General features: G+C 36.0%; 4 protein-coding genes, 1 non-coding gene and 1 pseudogene across 5 annotated transcripts; 4 read left to right on the top strand and 2 right to left on the bottom strand.

Moving 5' to 3' along the window:
• Positions 1 to 652: 652 nt before the first annotated feature.
• On the top strand, positions 653 to 5,738 carry LOC111008229 (receptor-like protein EIX2; annotated as a pseudogene).
• A 989-nt stretch (positions 5,739 to 6,727) lies between these two features.
• Positions 6,728 to 8,135, top strand: LOC148208414 (receptor-like protein EIX1). The gene has a single exon (XM_088119084.1). The coding sequence runs from the start codon at positions 6,820 to 6,822 to the stop codon at positions 7,993 to 7,995; it is 1,176 nt and encodes a 391-aa protein (XP_087975210.1). The 5' UTR covers positions 6,728 to 6,819; the 3' UTR covers positions 7,996 to 8,135.
• LOC111008228 (receptor-like protein EIX2) lies at positions 8,086 to 10,091 on the top strand. The gene is made up of 2 exons (XM_088119085.1): positions 8,086 to 9,632; positions 9,749 to 10,091. The coding sequence occupies exon 1, from the start codon at positions 9,075 to 9,077 to the stop codon at positions 9,624 to 9,626; it is 552 nt and encodes a 183-aa protein (XP_087975211.1). The 5' UTR covers positions 8,086 to 9,074; the 3' UTR covers positions 9,627 to 9,632; positions 9,749 to 10,091.
• A 330-nt stretch (positions 10,092 to 10,421) lies between these two features.
• LOC111008227 (uncharacterized protein At5g49945) lies at positions 10,422 to 13,665 on the top strand. The gene is made up of 3 exons (XM_022280861.2): positions 10,422 to 11,542; positions 12,806 to 13,009; positions 13,085 to 13,665. Exons 1-3 carry the CDS (start codon positions 10,508 to 10,510, stop codon positions 13,313 to 13,315), a joined length of 1,470 nt encoding a protein of 489 aa, XP_022136553.1. The 5' UTR covers positions 10,422 to 10,507; the 3' UTR covers positions 13,316 to 13,665.
• Positions 13,666 to 14,293: 628 nt separating this feature from the next.
• On the bottom strand, positions 14,294 to 16,495 carry LOC148208415 (Ubiquitin carboxyl-terminal hydrolase family protein). Its single transcript, XM_088119083.1, has one exon. It carries the CDS (start codon positions 15,906 to 15,908, stop codon positions 14,727 to 14,729), a length of 1,182 nt encoding a protein of 393 aa, XP_087975209.1. The 5' UTR covers positions 15,909 to 16,495; the 3' UTR covers positions 14,294 to 14,726.
• Positions 14,294 to 16,666, bottom strand: LOC111008095 (uncharacterized). The gene is made up of 2 exons (XR_015788515.1): positions 16,495 to 16,666; positions 14,294 to 14,556 (listed from the first exon to the last, which is right to left on the bottom strand). It is a non-coding gene; the product is annotated as an uncharacterized LOC111008095 (transcript).
• Between the last annotated feature and the right edge of the window lie 87 nt (positions 16,667 to 16,753).

Below are 16,753 nucleotides of genomic sequence, written 5' to 3' on the forward strand. Positions count from 1 at the left end.
GAATTCGCACTCCCACGTGTTTGTCAAACTAACGTGTTTGTCAAACAACAAGGTCATGGGTGTGAATTCGCACTCCCACGTGTTGGTCAAACTAAAAGACCATAGGTGTGAATTCGCACTCCCACGTGTTTGTCAAACTAAAAGACCATGCGTGTGAATTCGCACTCCCACGTGTTGTTGTATTAAAGTTGTTGAAGTAAAATTTGGAGGAAGACTTTGACCTTTTATCTCACTGGATTGCAAATTAATTCTTTGAAACACACCTAATCCGTAGAATTTAAGGCACAATAATTCAACAATGCATACAAATATATGTAAGAAGAAAATTAGAAATTTAACACGTCATCATCAATAGTTTTCAAATAGGGCAGCACAGGTAAGAAAGAAGGAAATCATGTGACCAGACTTTTATTTAATTTTTTGGTAAATTTTATATTCAATTACAAAATAGTGATAATGATGACATATATAGATTTATTTTCCTTGGCCCCTAACACCTACTCAAAATTCAAAATTGAAAAGCCTAAATGAAAAGTACTGAAGGAGATATCTTATAAATGTTGGCCTTGGACGATTCAGCCCATCTGTGGGAGAGAATATCACGTGTGTCGAGAGTGAAAGACAAGTGCTCTTATCCTTCAAGCAACGCCTCATGGATGAATATGGTATACTCTCTTCTTGGCTCAATAATGATTGCTGCAATTGGAGTGCTGTTCGATGCAGCAACGAAACTGAAGGTCATCATGTCATTGGGATTGATCTTCGTGGCTCGGATGATAAGTATTTGAAGGATAAGGTTGGTTGTTCTTCCTTGACTCAATTGTCAAACCTCAAATACTTAGATCTTAGTTATAATAAATTCGATCGGATTCTCTTTGAAGATATTGGTTCTCTTGTCAATTTGAATTATCTCAACCTATCCTATAATCGTCAGTTTGTAAGTGTCATTATTCCTCCCCAACTTGGGAACCTTTCAAAATTGTCTGTTCTCGATCTTGGATCAAAAAATTGGTTAAATGTTGGTAACCTTAGATGGCTCTCCGGTCTTTCTTCTCTATAACATCTTGACTTGAGTGGAGGAGACTTTAGTGGTGCCAATGACTGGGTAGGTGTCATTAACAAACTTCCTCTTTTACAAAGTGTGTCACTAAGTCGTTGTAACCTTTCACCACCGGTTTTGCCATCTTATTAATACACCAATTTCTCTAGATTTCTAGTTGAGTTGGACCTTTCGTCCAATTATGATCTGAATTCTTCGATTTATCACTCGTGGTTGACCAACTTTACTAATATTGCCCATTTGAATCTTGCATACAACAATCTAGGAGGTTTGAACTTTGATGATTTTGGAAATATGACTTTTCTTATGTCTCGATCTTAGTTTCACTAAAGTTAATTTTGATTCTCTCAAATCCTTTGAGCGTCTTCGTAATTTAAATTCATTATACTTATATGGCAATAGTATAGGAGGATTGCTATTTGATTTTCTAAAAGCCCTCCACCCTCGTGTACTTAACTCGTTACAGTATTTAAGCCTTGGACGTAACCAATTTTGTGGATTCTTGCCAAATTTTACCATGCTTCCATCTTTGAAACATTTAGTACTATCTCACAACATGTTGAATGGAACAATTCCCCAATTCCCCAAAATTTGGGAAAATTATCAAACTTGGAGTTCTTACATCTTGGTTCTAATTCATTGGAGGGTGAAGTTTCAGAAGCTCATTTTTCAAAGCTTACAAATTTAAAAGGATTGTATCTATCTAATAATCCTTTGAATTTAAACTTCAAGACGGATTGGGTTCCTTCTTTTCAATTGTATTCAATCTGTTTGGGACACTGCAAGTTGGGCCCACTTTTTCCGAGGTGGCTTCGAACCCAAAATTTCTCTAAGATTGATATTTCATTTGCTGGAATTTCAGACATCATTCCTCATTGGTTTTGGAATAACTTGTCTCCGGAATTGGATGTTCTGAATCTTTATGGGAATAAAATGATGGGTGAAATTCCAAATTTGTCACTCAAGTTCAAAAGTGCACCTCTTATCTATTCAGGGTCGAACAAATTCGTGGGGCGAATTCCTGCCTTTCTTTTTCAAGCAGAATTCCTCCATCTTTCAATTAATGATCTCTCAGACTTAAGTGGCTGATGTGAAATCATCGACTCTCCTTTATGGACATTGGATCTCTCTGACAACCAATTATCAGGACAACTCCCTGATTGTTGGGATTCCATGCTCAATTTAGGCATATTAAATTTGTCTAACAATTATTTTTCTGGACACATTCCACACTCCATCGGTAATCTTATTGACATGATATCCTTAGTTTTACGCAACAATAAGTTCTCGGGAGGGTTACCTTTTTTGTTCAACTTGACAAATTTGGAAGTCGTTGATGCAATGAATAATAATTTATCTGGAACAATACCATCGTGGATTGGATCGAAGTTACCAAATTTGACTTTTCTAAATTTGAAGTCGAATCACTTCCACGGAAACTTAGGAGGTCTCTGCAACCTCGAACAAATTAAAGTATTGGATATTTCATCCAATAATGTTTCAGGGAGCATACCAACTTGCATCCTTAATTTCAATTTCTTGGCACAAACATCATACAAAAATGACTATGACAATTTTTATTATCATCGGAATGATCTTGTCATGATGTGGAAAGGTGAAGAGAGACTCATTACAAAAGAAACAATGAAACTTGAAAGGAGCATCGATTTATCTTGCAATCATTTGAGTGGGAAAATTCCTAATGAAATCACAGAGCTTGTTGGTTTGATTAATTTGAATCTCTCGAGGAATGAATTAACAGGTCAAATTCCCGACAAAATTGGCCAGCTTCAATCATTGGATTCCTTGGATGTATCAAGAAATCATTTGTTTGGTCCAATTCCATCTAGTTTATCTCAAGTATCAAGGTTGGGAGTATTGGATTTGTCATACAATAACCTTTCAGGAAAAATTCCTACGGGGACTCAGCTTCAAGGTTTCTCAACTCCTTCTTATGAAGGCAACCCTTATCTTTGCGGAGATCCACTGAAAAAATGCTTCGAAGAAATCAGCCAAGAGCCAAACATAAACAATGTTCATGTTGAGAATGAAAATGAAGATGAAGACAAATTATTTGGACGAGAATTTCTGATCAGCATGGCGTTTAGATTTATTGTGGGTTTTTGGGGAATATTTGGGAGTTTTGTACTCAATAGAAGATGGAGACATGCATACTTCAAATTTGTTAGGTGTGGAAACCAACTAAAAACAGGTACTTTTTCTCCATTTATAATTTGAGTCCTTATTTCTTATTTTTAATGTTCTTCGATATCTTTTTGGTAGGTCTATTTGTTTTATTTGCCTCTTGATCTCATATCAATCCATATTTCTTTGTAATATATTTAAAATTTGTCACAAAAGAAATGAAAAGTCTCACCAGTTTCAAAGCAACCCCTATGTATCATTCGAAGGTTGTTTTGTTTTTCCAAATTACTTTATTAATATTCATCGGTTACATCTCAAAATCAATTGTCGGTACGAAGAGTATTTAGTTCTGTTATAAACTTTTATTAAGTCTCTTATGATCTTTTTAACGTGAGATATATTTACATACCTACCTATGCTAATTATATGTATGTTATTTTCTATTCTAAAAAATAATGAATTATTTTAAAATCTAACAAAGAGGGTTAACCTCTATCGTAAGTTTCATATCCTTAGCTCGCTATGACCTAAAGTTTTCATTCATTAATATGAGAAACCCAACATGGAACATATACATAGCAAAGTCGCTATCAAATTTGGGTTATTTTTCCCTCTTAGACCGAATTATTAATTGATTGCCTTTTCAATTTTTTACTTTCCCACTAAAAAGGATATTTCTACAAAAAATTATCAATAAATAGTTTTAGGAACTAGGGAGCTGATATTTAATTTAACTTACCTGTTATGAGCTTCACATTTTTATTAGTCCAAAATTAATTATCCAACTAATTAAAAATATGGGGCTGCACTCGAATAAATTATGTCTAACATTAAGTTCGTACTTTCTTTACCAAGTAATACAAATATACACTTTGATACCAAAGATCCAAGTTCGAGTCGATCTCATTATTTTGTAAATTGAAATTCTTTCTAATTTGTTGTTTGCAAAACGAAAATGGCTCATCCACAAAGCCCAAAAAAGAAGAAGAATCTAGGGATAAATTGGGGCAAAAAGAGAGAGAAGAATGTCAAAATAATTAATTTAAATTATTAAGCTTGTACATACAGGGCCAAAACATTTCTACTATAAAATTAAAGTTTTTCTAATCCTGGGTTAAATTAAAAAAATACCCTCTTAGCCAAATTAATTAAAATTTTAAAGACCATAACAAAAGAATTCATATGAACATTAAATAAAACAAATTCAGAAAAGTAACCAAAAATGATATTTGTGAGTATAAAAAGGTTCATAAAATGAATTCTTATGACCGTTTTTGTAACCAATGACTTGAATTAATTTAGATGGTGACACCTAAAATAGACTTTGACCTTAGGTCTCCCCTTGATATAATTGAAAGACTTGTAATAATTACATTTGTATATCCATGTTATAATACTTTTCATTCTTCCAAATATTTATTATTGTTTCTTCAAAAAAATAAATAAATATATATATATATATATATATTAATTACTGGGAGCTATATGCTGGTTTTTGCGTAAACTTATAAATTTAAGGATAAATTGTATAAATCATCCCTAAAGTAAGATAATTGTTACAATTACACCCCAAACTTTTAATTGTAAAAATTAAATCCTTCAACTTTTACAAGTAAAAAATTGCACCCTCAAACTTTAATTTTAAAAATTACTCCCTCAAAACTTTTGTAGAGTAACAAATTGCACCCTAAAATTTCGAATTCAAAAAACTAAACTTTTAAAATAAAAAAAAAAAAAAGTTAAAATTATTTTTACTCTCCTCTCTCTCTTCCTACCTTTTCTCTTCTCCTTGTTCTCCCTCCCTCTCGAGAAAATTTGCTGGTTTCTCTTCATCGTCACAATCACCCGTAAGTATTGAGGCCAAGAGAGATGGGTAATCGAAATCTAGAGAATAACTATGCGGTACAGATTTTGGCATTCGAAGAGAGGATGGGAGAAGACGGGCTTTTCCTCGTGCACTCACTGAACTTCACGAAACTAGAAGAATAATATGCGACTCATCCCCCCATTTAACGCAAATAATTTCTGGATTTTGATTTCCATGTACAAATTACTTAGAAGACAAAATTTCTGAATTCCTTCTCGCCTCTTCTGCTAGTGGTTGGTTCGTTTTATTTTGAAGTTTTCTATAATGGATTTTGCTTTGAAGCTTCGATTATGATGGTTTTATACTCCTAATTTCATACTCAGTTCGATTTCATTCTCAAGTAAAAAAATTACGGTAAATACGTTCAATATTGGAATAATTATGCTCCAGATTTCAGACTGAATCCATTTCCTCCTCGCAGAACACAAAATACCCATCTCTCTTGGCCTCAATATTTGCCGGTGATGGTGAAGAGGAACCAGCAAGAGGGGAGAGTGAAAACAAATGAAGTGTTTTTTTTTTTTTTTTGGGTAAATTTTTTAAATTGAAAGTTGAGGGGCGTAATTTTTTAACCCTATGAAAGTTTGAGGGTTTAATTTACCATTCAAAGTTTGAAGGTGTGATTGTAACAACCATCATACTTTAGGGATGGTTTGTGCAATTTGTCATAAATTTAATAATATCTTCCTCTTCCTCTCGGGCCCATTATTAAAGAAAGAATAATCCAACCATATGACGAGACTTTTCTAATTTTTTTTTTTTTTTTGTGATTTTTGTATTCAGTCATAAAATTATGCAAGATACAAATTTATTTTAGATCTATAGTGAAAATTTATCTTTATATAGTTATTTTTATTAAAGTTAAAAGTTTTCGTTAGATCACAGAGAACAATATAATATTTTTAGTATAAAAAGATTTGAAAAATGAATTTTTATGACAAATTTTGTGACCCAACTTTAGTTAATTTAGATATGGTGACATCTAAAATAAGGTTTTCTTTGACCTTGACTCATTAGATGGTCTCCACTTAGAACGAATAATAATCACAATTAGTAAAATCTTTCAAATTTTTTCTTTTTGCAATGAAAAATATATATATATATATATATATATATATATATTTTAATACTTAAATGACTTTGACCTTTGCCTAGTTATTATGTCTACAATTCATAGAATAATAAATCCCATTAAAAAAGAATCAAGAAGTTGGTTATAATAAAACAAATAAATTGTTAAACAAAAAAAAAAGAAATATATATTTGGAGGGTTAATCCTTAGTTAGATTAATTAAAAAAAAACTAAAAATTGAAATATGCACGTAAATATGATTAGTTTGGATATTTTATACCATATTAATAAGGTTAGAAGTTATCTATTTCTTTTTTTTCTAATCGAATAAGTTTCAACCAATTATTTCAAATTTAAAAATGATCTAGAAAGTAATTATAATTCATTTTTTTCGGAAAATGAAGAATGAATAATAATAATGAATTAGAATTTTATTTTCTTTGCCACTAACTTGGGCACAAAATTGAAAAGACAAATTGAACAATACTAGAGGAAACATCTTATTATACACGAAATTATGATTATTAATTTGAAAAATAAATTTCAAATGTAAAAGTGTCATAATATATAAGTCATATGTCACATTTTAATTAAAGTTTGGGAAAGTTTTAATTCTATTATAAATTGATGAGTTTGGGAACATAATTTACCAAGTCATCAAACATCAGCCACAAAATGATGTCCATCACTCTAATTTGGCCCTTTGCTTCCATCGCTCTCTTCTTTTTTCTTTCACTACCCACAGATCTTGCCTTGGGACTCAATATATCTGTTCCAAAGAATATCAAGTGTGTCGAGAGTGAAAGACAAGCGCTCTTATCCTTCAAGCAACGCCTCGTGGACGAACATGATGTACTCTCTTCTTGGCTCAATAATGATTGCTGCAGTTGGAGAGGTGTTCGATGCAGCAACAAAACTGGAGATTATCATGTCATTGGGATTGATCTTCGTGGCTCAGATGATAAGTTTTTGATGGGTGAGGTTGATTCTTCTATAACTCAATTGTCACACCTCAAATACTTAGATCTTAGTCATAATTCTTTCGATCAATTTCTTCTTGAGGATATTGGTTCTCTTGTCAATTTGAATTATCTCAACCTGTCCCATAATCAGTTTGCGAGTGTCATTCCTCCCCATCTTGGGAACCTTTCAAAATTGTCTGTTCTTGATCTTGGATCAAATGGTTGGTTAAATGACAATTTTAGATGGCTCACGAGTCTTTCTTCTCTAGAACATCTCGACTTGAGTTCGGTTGATTTTCATCTGGCTAATGATTGGGCAACCGCCATTAACAAGCTCCCCCTTTTGCAAAGGTTGTCCTTAAGCCAGTGTAACCTTTCACAACCTATTGGCCTATCTCATTTTTCATACACCAATTTCTCTAGATTTCTAGTTGAGTTGGACCTTTCTTCCAACGATCAACTCAATTCTTCGATTTATAACTCATGGTTGATTAACTTTACTAGTCTTGTCCACTTGAATCTTGCATTCAACAAACTGAAAGGTCTGAACTTCGATGATTTTGAAAATATGACTTGTCTTGTATTTCTCGATCTTACATCCACTGAAGTTAATTTTAGTTCTCTCAAGTCTTTAGAAAATCTTCGTAGTTTAAATTCATTACACTTATCTAGCAATAACATAGGAGGGTTGCTATCTGATTTTCTTAGAGCTTTTCCACGTCGTGTACTTAACTCGTTACAATATCTAGACCTTGCATCAAACAATTTCTTGGGAGTCTTGCCCAACTTTGCTACGCTTCCATCTCTGAAAAGATTAGATCTCTCTTACAACATGCTGAATGGAACATTCCCCAAAATTTGGGACAATTATCTCACTTGGAGAACTTAAATCTTCATTTGAATTCACTGGGGAAAAATCCCTCAAACTTTGGGACAATTGTCCAACTTGAACTACTTGGATCTTTTCCAAAATTCATTAGAAGGAGAAAGAGGCACATTTTTCAAAGCTTACAAATTTGAAATTTTTGGAACTATTCAATAATTCTTTGATTTTAAGCTTCAAATCTAATTGGGTTCCTCCTTTTCAATTGGATTACCTCTCTGTGGGATATTGCAAATTGGGCCCACTTTTTCCCAAGTGGCTTCAAACTCAAAATTTGTCCTCCATTGACATTTCATATGCTGAGATTTCAGACACTATTCCTCATTGGTTTTGGAATAATTTGTCTACAAAGTTTCATTACATGGATTTCAGTGGGAATAAAATGATGGGTGAAATCCCAAATTTGCCTGTGGAGTTCAACATAGCATCTGGTATCAGTTTAAAGTCTGGGGCGAATTCCGTCCTTTCTTTTTCGAGCACAATTCCTTGATCTTTCAAGTAATGATTTTTCAGACTTAAATGGCTTATGTGAAACCGTCTTCTCTCCTGGATTGATTGTTGATCTCTCAAACAACAAATTATCAGGACAACTCCCAAATTGTTGGAATTCGATGTTCAGTTTAGTCGTATTAAATTTGTCAAGTAATTACTTTTCGGGAGAGCTCCCACATTCCATGAGTAATCTCCTTAGTTTGAATTCGTTATTTCTACGAGATAATGAATTCTCAGGAGGGTTACATTATTTGTTCAACTTGACCAATTTGGAAGTGATTGATGCAAGAAATAATAGTTTATCTGGAACAATACCATCGTGGATTGGATCACAGTTACAACATTTGACTTTTCTAAATTTGAAGTCGAATAAGTTTCGTGGGAATTTGCCTTTGAGTCTTTGCAACCTCACAAATATTCAAGTATTGGACATTTCGTCCAATAATGTTTCTGGGATCATACCAAGTTGCATCCGTAATTTCAATGTCTTAGCACAAACATCAAACGAAAATGATCACTATCATTTTTATTATTATCGGAATGATCTTTTCATGGTGTGGAAAGGCTAAGAGAGACTCATCACAGGACAGTTGATGAAACTTGAAAGAAGCGTTGATTTGTCTTGCAATCATTTGAGTGGAAAAATTCCCAATGAAATCACAGAACTTGTTGGTTTGATTACTTTGAATCTCTCCAGAAATGAGCTAAGGGGTCAAATTCCCAACAAAATTGGTCAACTTCAATCATTGGAATCTTTGGATCTGTCGAGAAATCATTTGTCAGGTCCAATTCCATCGAGTTTATCTCAAATATCAAGATTGAGAGTATTGAAGTTGTCGTACAATAATCTTTCGGGGAAAATTCCTACAGGAACTCAACTTCAAGCCTTTCCAACTTCTTCTTATGAAGGCAATTCTCATCTTTGTAGAGATCCACTGGAAAAATGCTTCCCAGAAATCACTCCAAATCCCAGCATTGGGAATGGAAATGAAAATGAAAATGAAGAGAAATGGTTTGGACGAGAATTTCTGATAAGCATGTTGTTTGGATTTATTGTGGGTTTCTGGGGAATATTTGGGAGTTTGGTACTCAATAGAAGATGGAGACATGCATTCTTCAAATTTTTTAGGTGTGGAAACAACTAAAAACAGGTACTTTTTCTCCCTTTATAATTTGAGTCCTTAATTATTCTTTAAAAAATTGTGTAATCATTTATTTTTATTATTTATATATGCTTTAATATTTGAAATGATTTTTTTTCTTACAGACACCTGGGAGATGCGTAGTCAGTGTGTAGCAAATTTTTTAAGAGCAATGTGATACTATTTGTAATATCTTCAGTGAGATATGTTATTACTTAGCGTGATACCGTTCGTTCTAGTTCCCAAACATTAATAGAGTTTGTTTGAGACTTATTTCCATAAATGAGTTGTTGTATTGCCTCTCGTTTATGAGTATATACGTTGTTTGTCTGTTTTAATTGTGTTTTGTTCTTATTAGTATTTCGTGAAGTTCTTTTGATAGGCCTTTTGTGTGGTTGAAAAGCATGGAAGGTTGTTTCAAAAAAAAGAAAAAAATGGAATTCAGAAAATGAAAGTGTTTGGCATTTCTCTTTACGTCTTCTACCAAGAATAAGAAACATCTTTTGTTTGTAGCACGAAATAATAATTTTTTTTAATTACATAATTACAACTGTTCACACATTGAATTGAATATGGATATCTACTTGTTCGGGTTCAGCCTATTTTGCCTGGGCCGAGCTCGTTTCTTTGAGTTGAGCGGCCCAGTCCAATGAAAACAAAGGTCAGCCTAAATCTAGCCCAAAGTTAATATTTAACCGGCCCAACCACATTTTAAATGGGCCGAGTCCGTTTCTTTAAGTCCAGTCGGCCCAGCCCACTGACGAGGCTGACTTCCCACTCCACTTCACCATCTCTGGTTCAGATTTCGAGCTTTTGTACTCGTCTTTTTTTCCCTCTCTCTCTATCTCTCCCACTCCTTCCGGCGCCGGGGAGAGCAATCAGCCATGGCGAAGCCGACCTCGCTCTGGATCTCCTTCTTCCTTCTCTCTCTCCTCTTCGCCTCTCTTTCTCACTCCTATGTTGTTGCTGATTCCCACTTCGAAGGATTCGAACCAGAACTCGATGACTTCGAAGATGACGAAATTTCTCTCCCCCTCACCCATCTCCCGCTCCGTCCCCCTCCTCTTACACAGTCGGAGCCACAGCCTGCCGGAATTTCTTCACAGGATCACGATTCCGATGCACAGGATCCGGTGGACGAGCCGTCGGATCCTCCATCTCCACAGTCCGTCTCCGATTCTCCGAAGCCGTCTCCGACTACCTTCAATTACTGGGACGAGGACGAATTCGAAGGATTGCCGATTGAACAGCCACGAGAACCGGCGCAAGAGAGCTCCAAATCTGCGGAGGATTCAGCCTCCGCCAATCCCAACTCTGATCCAAAACCTACCTCTCCGATTCCGATTCCTGCGAGTGCTCCGAAGTCGTATACTATTGAAATCATATGCGGATCTTTCTTGGTGATTTTTGTGATCAACTATTTTACTGGGAAGCGCGAGAACGAGAACATCGCGCTCTCGTGGGCTGCGAAATTCGCGACTAAGGACTCCATTTTCGAGAAGAACTTTAGTCTGTTGGGTGTGGGGGAAGGCGATGACTCGCCTTTGCTATTGAAAGAGGGACAGAATGTCTTCAAATTCTATGCTAGTGGGCGAAGGTATTGCCAAGGGTTGTTGGCAACAATGGAGTTGAAGAGCCGACACGATTTGATCTCGAGGTTGTATAATATGGTGGTGCCGTGTAAGGATGAAATTAGCTTCGAGGTCTATATGAACGATGATGCGATGGATCATGTTATCTTTGCGGTGGCTAGGAAGAAAGCTGCCAAAGGAATGCAAAAGGATTTGAAGGATTTGCAAAGATTTGCTGGGATTTTGACCCCTCCCAGTGGCAGAAAATGGGTGCCCGAAGAGTTGAGTGTTATTTCAGAATCGAAGGAAGTTGCTGCTGATTTGATCACAGAGGCCGTTCTTGACCAGGTTGGTAACTTTTTGTCACTCTTTTTCACATGACTCCCATAGTGTTGTTTTGTTCTTGTTAAATGACATTTTACTTAACAGGTATTGCTGGTCTCCTTATATTTTGGCTGTTTTTTGCTTCAGTTATTTATTTTACTTTGCCTTGTGGTGAAATGTGGTTTATCAATTTTATGGTTAGATCATGGGAAGAATTGAGTTGTATGAATCAGTTCGCTTGCATCAAGGGATATTATTACAACCACTTATGTCACTCTGCTCTTTCAACGTTCATTAGATTTTTATTCTTAGGCTGAAAATGATTGTTGGGTTTGGGCTCTTGATTCTATAGGCATCTTTGGAGGTTTGCATCTCCCTTTTTCCGAAGCTTTGAAAGTTGAAACCATTGACACTATTCAAAGAAGTTCTAGCAGTGCTTATGAGGATTAGAACCATATCACTTTTTTGGCAGTGCCCTTTATCGATTGGGGATGCCTCATTTGATATTTTTTTGCATGAGAGAGGGAGCCTTTTGTGGCCAGCCAGTTTTGTTGCAGTTCCCCCTGATTTATGCTTTTAGCAACAAGAGGAGTTAATAAGTGATTTGTGGGGTATTGAGACTCTCTACTGGAACATCAAAGTTACGAGTTTGTTGGAGATAGAGTGAGACTATAGGGCCCTAGCAGATGTCTGATTGAGGCTCAAATCTGCCAGTGTGAAGATAGAAGAGTTTGGAATAATTAGAATTAGAACAAAGGGGGCTTCTAGGTGAGGTGAGGTCTTCGTCCCAAAACCTGATTGCAAATGGTTCATGGGGTGTTGCACAATATGTAATGTCTTGTATCTTGTCATGGATCATGTTTGCCATCTTTTTGGTTTCTTTTGGGATTTTCTTGATTTTGTTGGGTTGGGGATTGAATATTGTCTTCATATTCTTTAGGGGATCTTGGAGACGTTTTAAAGTCTAGGATTTAGGGTTTAGGGTTTATTGATTGTTCGTTGGTCTTTCCTAGCGATGCATATTCTTTGTCGAACCAAGAAAGTTTTGGAGGTAGGGCAAATACAAATAAAGAGTGCTTGTGCTTCTGGTGTACAATTTCAGCTTTATGTCATGTTATTGGTAGGAATCAGGACAGGAAATAAATAATAAAATTCTTTGAAAAGCGTCGAAAATGTTTTAAGTATCTTGAGGTGGGCAACATTTTCTGATAGAAAGATATAACCAAAACTTTCAGTATGTTTCTTTTCCCTGAACGTGGAAATTAAAAGTTTAGTTGATTTCTACAGGTTTTTGGCGAAAAATCTTTTGAGAAATTTGGGAAGTATTTCATCTTGATGCACTTCTCTGATCAGCTTCCGGGCATGCACAAGAAGATGCTTCTATTCAAGTTTGCCCTCCCAGATGCCAATAACATGGCAGATATTTCTCGTCTGGTAGCTCTTGTACCCTATTACATCGATGCCATTGGACGCTATAAGCTCAGTTCTCAGGTAAAGTTCATTTACAATAGTCCAACCTAAGAACTTTGTTCCGATTTTTCTAAATTCTAATTGTTGCTCATGCAGGCCCGGTCAAAAACCGAAGCTGCCAGGTCGAAGGCTGCTCAAGAGGCATACAGAGAGCTTCAAAATGCCAGGCAAGAAGCCCTGCAGAAGAGGAAGGCACAGAAGAAGAAACTGATGGAAGAGGCTGAGGCCAAGTTAAGTGCTGAGGCTCTTCGACGGAAGGAGGCAAAAGACCGTGCCAAGCAGATGAAGAAAGCAATGCCAAAGATAAAGATGAGCCGCACTCGTTAATGACTCGGTCCTTTCCCAATCAAGAACTGGCCTCTTCTTCACCTGGCTTTCTAGTGTTGTTTCGGAGCTCAGCTGGGTTACCTGATTTCATTGGAAATTTTGATTATCAGGGTAGTGGACCATGTACTTTTAGATTGCATTACACTAGCAGCTCTTCATTGCATAATAACAATTCTATAGAAACTAGCCTCTGTTTTTGCTGATTTAAATCTCTTTCCTCTTTTGTTGTAGCTTTCTACCTGTGGTGTCTTTTTAGTCACCTGTGGGATCTGGCTGAATAGGAACTTTACCGAACTGTAATGTTGGAAGTTTACCCAATGATGAATTATAAACTTCTGTTGAGACGACCATATGGTTGTGTATTTTAAAGAAAACTTCACTAGATGTGATGATCTTGAGAAGGGTTGAGAAATCTTAGGAGGACGTTTTTGTTCTTGCTTAGTTTTATGTTTCCTTTAGACTTCAATATCCATAGCCTTTTGTACTTACTCTTTAAGTTTGATTTTGTTATATTGGATTCTATTATTTTCGTTTGGCTCCCATGGACTGGTTTTTTTTGGGTTCTTTTGTAATATTTCATTCTTTTTTTTCATGAAAAAATAATATTTGGAGGGAGGATGACAGATGAGAAGAAAGCACATTATTAATATTATAATTGTAATCAATTTTGTCCTTTAATTTTTAAAAAATTTCGATTTCATCTTTGTTTTATTAGTCAAATTCTTACCATCATCACTTGCAAAAAGGATGACAGAATGAATATAGGCCTAGTTTTTCTTTGTTGTTTCTAACTATTTGTTGCTAGTAACAACATATCCTTATTTGTCAAAGTCGTATAAATGGAAAGAAGTTTGGTTTTCTTGATGCGAACTTAGTTAATAAAATGTATTTTGACAGTCATATCATCATTCTATTGCTAAATTGTTACATTTTGTAAGAGTAAATAATTTCAATCGGAAAAAGAAAACACAAAACACATAAGAGATAAAAGAGATCAGATTAAAATGTTATAAACATCATATATGAAATTGAAAAACAACCCAAACACTAGGGACTACTAATTTATATAATTAACCAAAATTCTGCACATGTTAATTCGTCGTTGCTTCCCACATTCATTCTCCTCACTGATGTGGAAAATAAGCTAGAACTTAAACTATATGGTATTTGAGAATGCCTACAACTGCAATTGCGTAATTAAGTAGCTGGAATTCACATTCTCCATAATGTCAACTAGGCCTCTGCAAGAAAATAATTTCCCTTATGATCTCTTAGGATGCAACCACAACCTTCAAGAGAAAAAAAAAATTCAATAGCAATCAGACCATATCACTTCACGTAGGCTTTTATGGTATAGTTCATTCATCACATGCATTATTTTGCAGTTCGGTCACTCGCATGGACGATTCTTTCAGTCCTGCTTCATCCTTCCTTGAGCTTCTTTATTGGAATATGGATTATTCTGTCTTTTACCTCTGGAAGAAGCTAATATAATGCCTGGTCTAGGTCTTCTTACAACTTTGTTCATTAGGTGAATGTACTGATGCCTCATGCCCATCAAAGGGTGCTTTTCCACCAGAAAGTCCTTCCTATAAGCTTCCCTAAGAACCACAGTTTGTGTTCTAATCTTGTTTGAGACATAAAAGATACCAGGGTGATGAACTAAGGCCTTCTTGAACCTAGAACCGAACCCCAAATACTCTCCCAAGCAGAAGATGTTCTCTTTTTCGGTTTTCTTCGAGACCAGAAGGTAAAGCAGCTCATGAAGAACTGCCACTGTCCATTTCTCAGCTTGATCGCTATTTGGTGCTAGATGGAATGCATTTTCGTAGGGCGAAATGTAGGGCAGGCGCTGCCACTCCTCCACCCAATTCATCACCTTCTTCTCGAAATCAAAACCCTGTGGCAAACTCATTGGAAATGCAATGTGATTTCCTTTCCTGCTCCAAACATTGCCATCCGGGCACTCCCTCCTCTTCAATTCAGAGATTGAAAGCTCTTTCCTCCAAGAAAGAATCTCTAATGCAAGAGTTTGTTCACCTGTTGAACAGTCTCTCACAGTACAAACCTGAAAATATTCAGGATAATCAGCAAGAAGAGTTGGAATGAACTTATAGGGCAGACCCAGATCCCATTGCAGCCTCTCAATGACATATAGAGGCAATCTTCCAGCTCCTGTGAGCATCAGTAGTTTCGCTAACCTCTTCACGACATCATCTCTATGTGGTTGAGAGTTATGAATGGTCGATTCTTCCTTGTGGAGAGTTAGAGCTTGTGGGGTGAGCTTGACAAGAGGATGGAGGCCAGGACTAGGCTGGAATTGGGTGAAAACAGAGGGGTATAATTGGAAGAATTTAGAGACAGTGGTTGTGGGAACTTTGAGGTTCTGTTTCAACAAAGAGACAGAGGAAAGTGGAAGAGATTTTGAAGGATTCGAAACGATTAGATTCTTAAGGGAGATTACTTGTCTGAGGTTTTTTTCTCTTTGAACTGCAAAATCGAGGTACGGATCTCTAACCCATTTGACTTTTGCATCAACAAATCCACGGGTCTGGCTCAAACGATAAGGGATTCTAGTACTGCGGAGAATCATAAATGAAATTGTATTGTTCGTCTAAGCCCCTATCTTGTTTGGTGAGAATGAGAACTAAAATAAATGGTTGTTTTCAATGGGGGACAGCTCTGGATGTGTAGAAATGGCTGAAAATTAGGGCTAGGATAACTAAATTGGACAAGAGCCGAGACACACTTAATAGGGCCCCTAAATATCGAATAATCGAAGGCAACGAAGATTCATGAAGAAGAAGAAGGTGGACAATGAATTGGTTCTACTGCAAAGGAAAAAAAAATGCAGAATCTTCGAGTTACAGCAATTTCACGACCTCGTAACAGTCTCATATAGAAAGAAAATGCTCTTCAATCATCAACCCGTGGGAACTGGAAACATCTTGAAAGGATCAAGAAATAATAGAAAGGGAGAAGGGGCGTTTCAATGGGCAAGAATAGAAGAATTTGAGCAGCAGGCTAAATTTTCTTACTAAAAACTCAGCAGAAACCACAGAACATATCAAATTGGCAGATAAACAACGAAGAATACGATCGAAATCACTAGTGATAGCGCAACAAACAAACAAAAGCTTAATCGAATCGGCAAAGACGAAGAGAGAGAGATGGCCTACCGGTGCGCCATGAAGCTCTGGTGTTTGGCCTTCACAAGTGTGAGGAAGAGAAAACTATTCAATGGCGAATTTGGAAGGGTAAATCGAAGCCGAACGGAGGCGGGAATTCAAGAGTTCTGATGAATGCAGACCACCATCTTTTTTGCCCAGCAGTAAATATTAAAGTTATTTAGTGCCGTATGGTAACGTAACTGTTTTGTTTCTTTATTTTTAATATTGTTCGGTGAGAATGATCTAAAAAAATAAGAAATAAGAAGCA

Source organism: Momordica charantia, assembly GCF_013281855.1.
Source record: "Momordica charantia cultivar OHB3-1 chromosome 10 unlocalized genomic scaffold, Mcharantia_2.0 BLBB01000010.1, whole genome shotgun sequence".
Taxonomy (NCBI): Eukaryota; Viridiplantae; Streptophyta; class Magnoliopsida; order Cucurbitales; family Cucurbitaceae; genus Momordica; species Momordica charantia.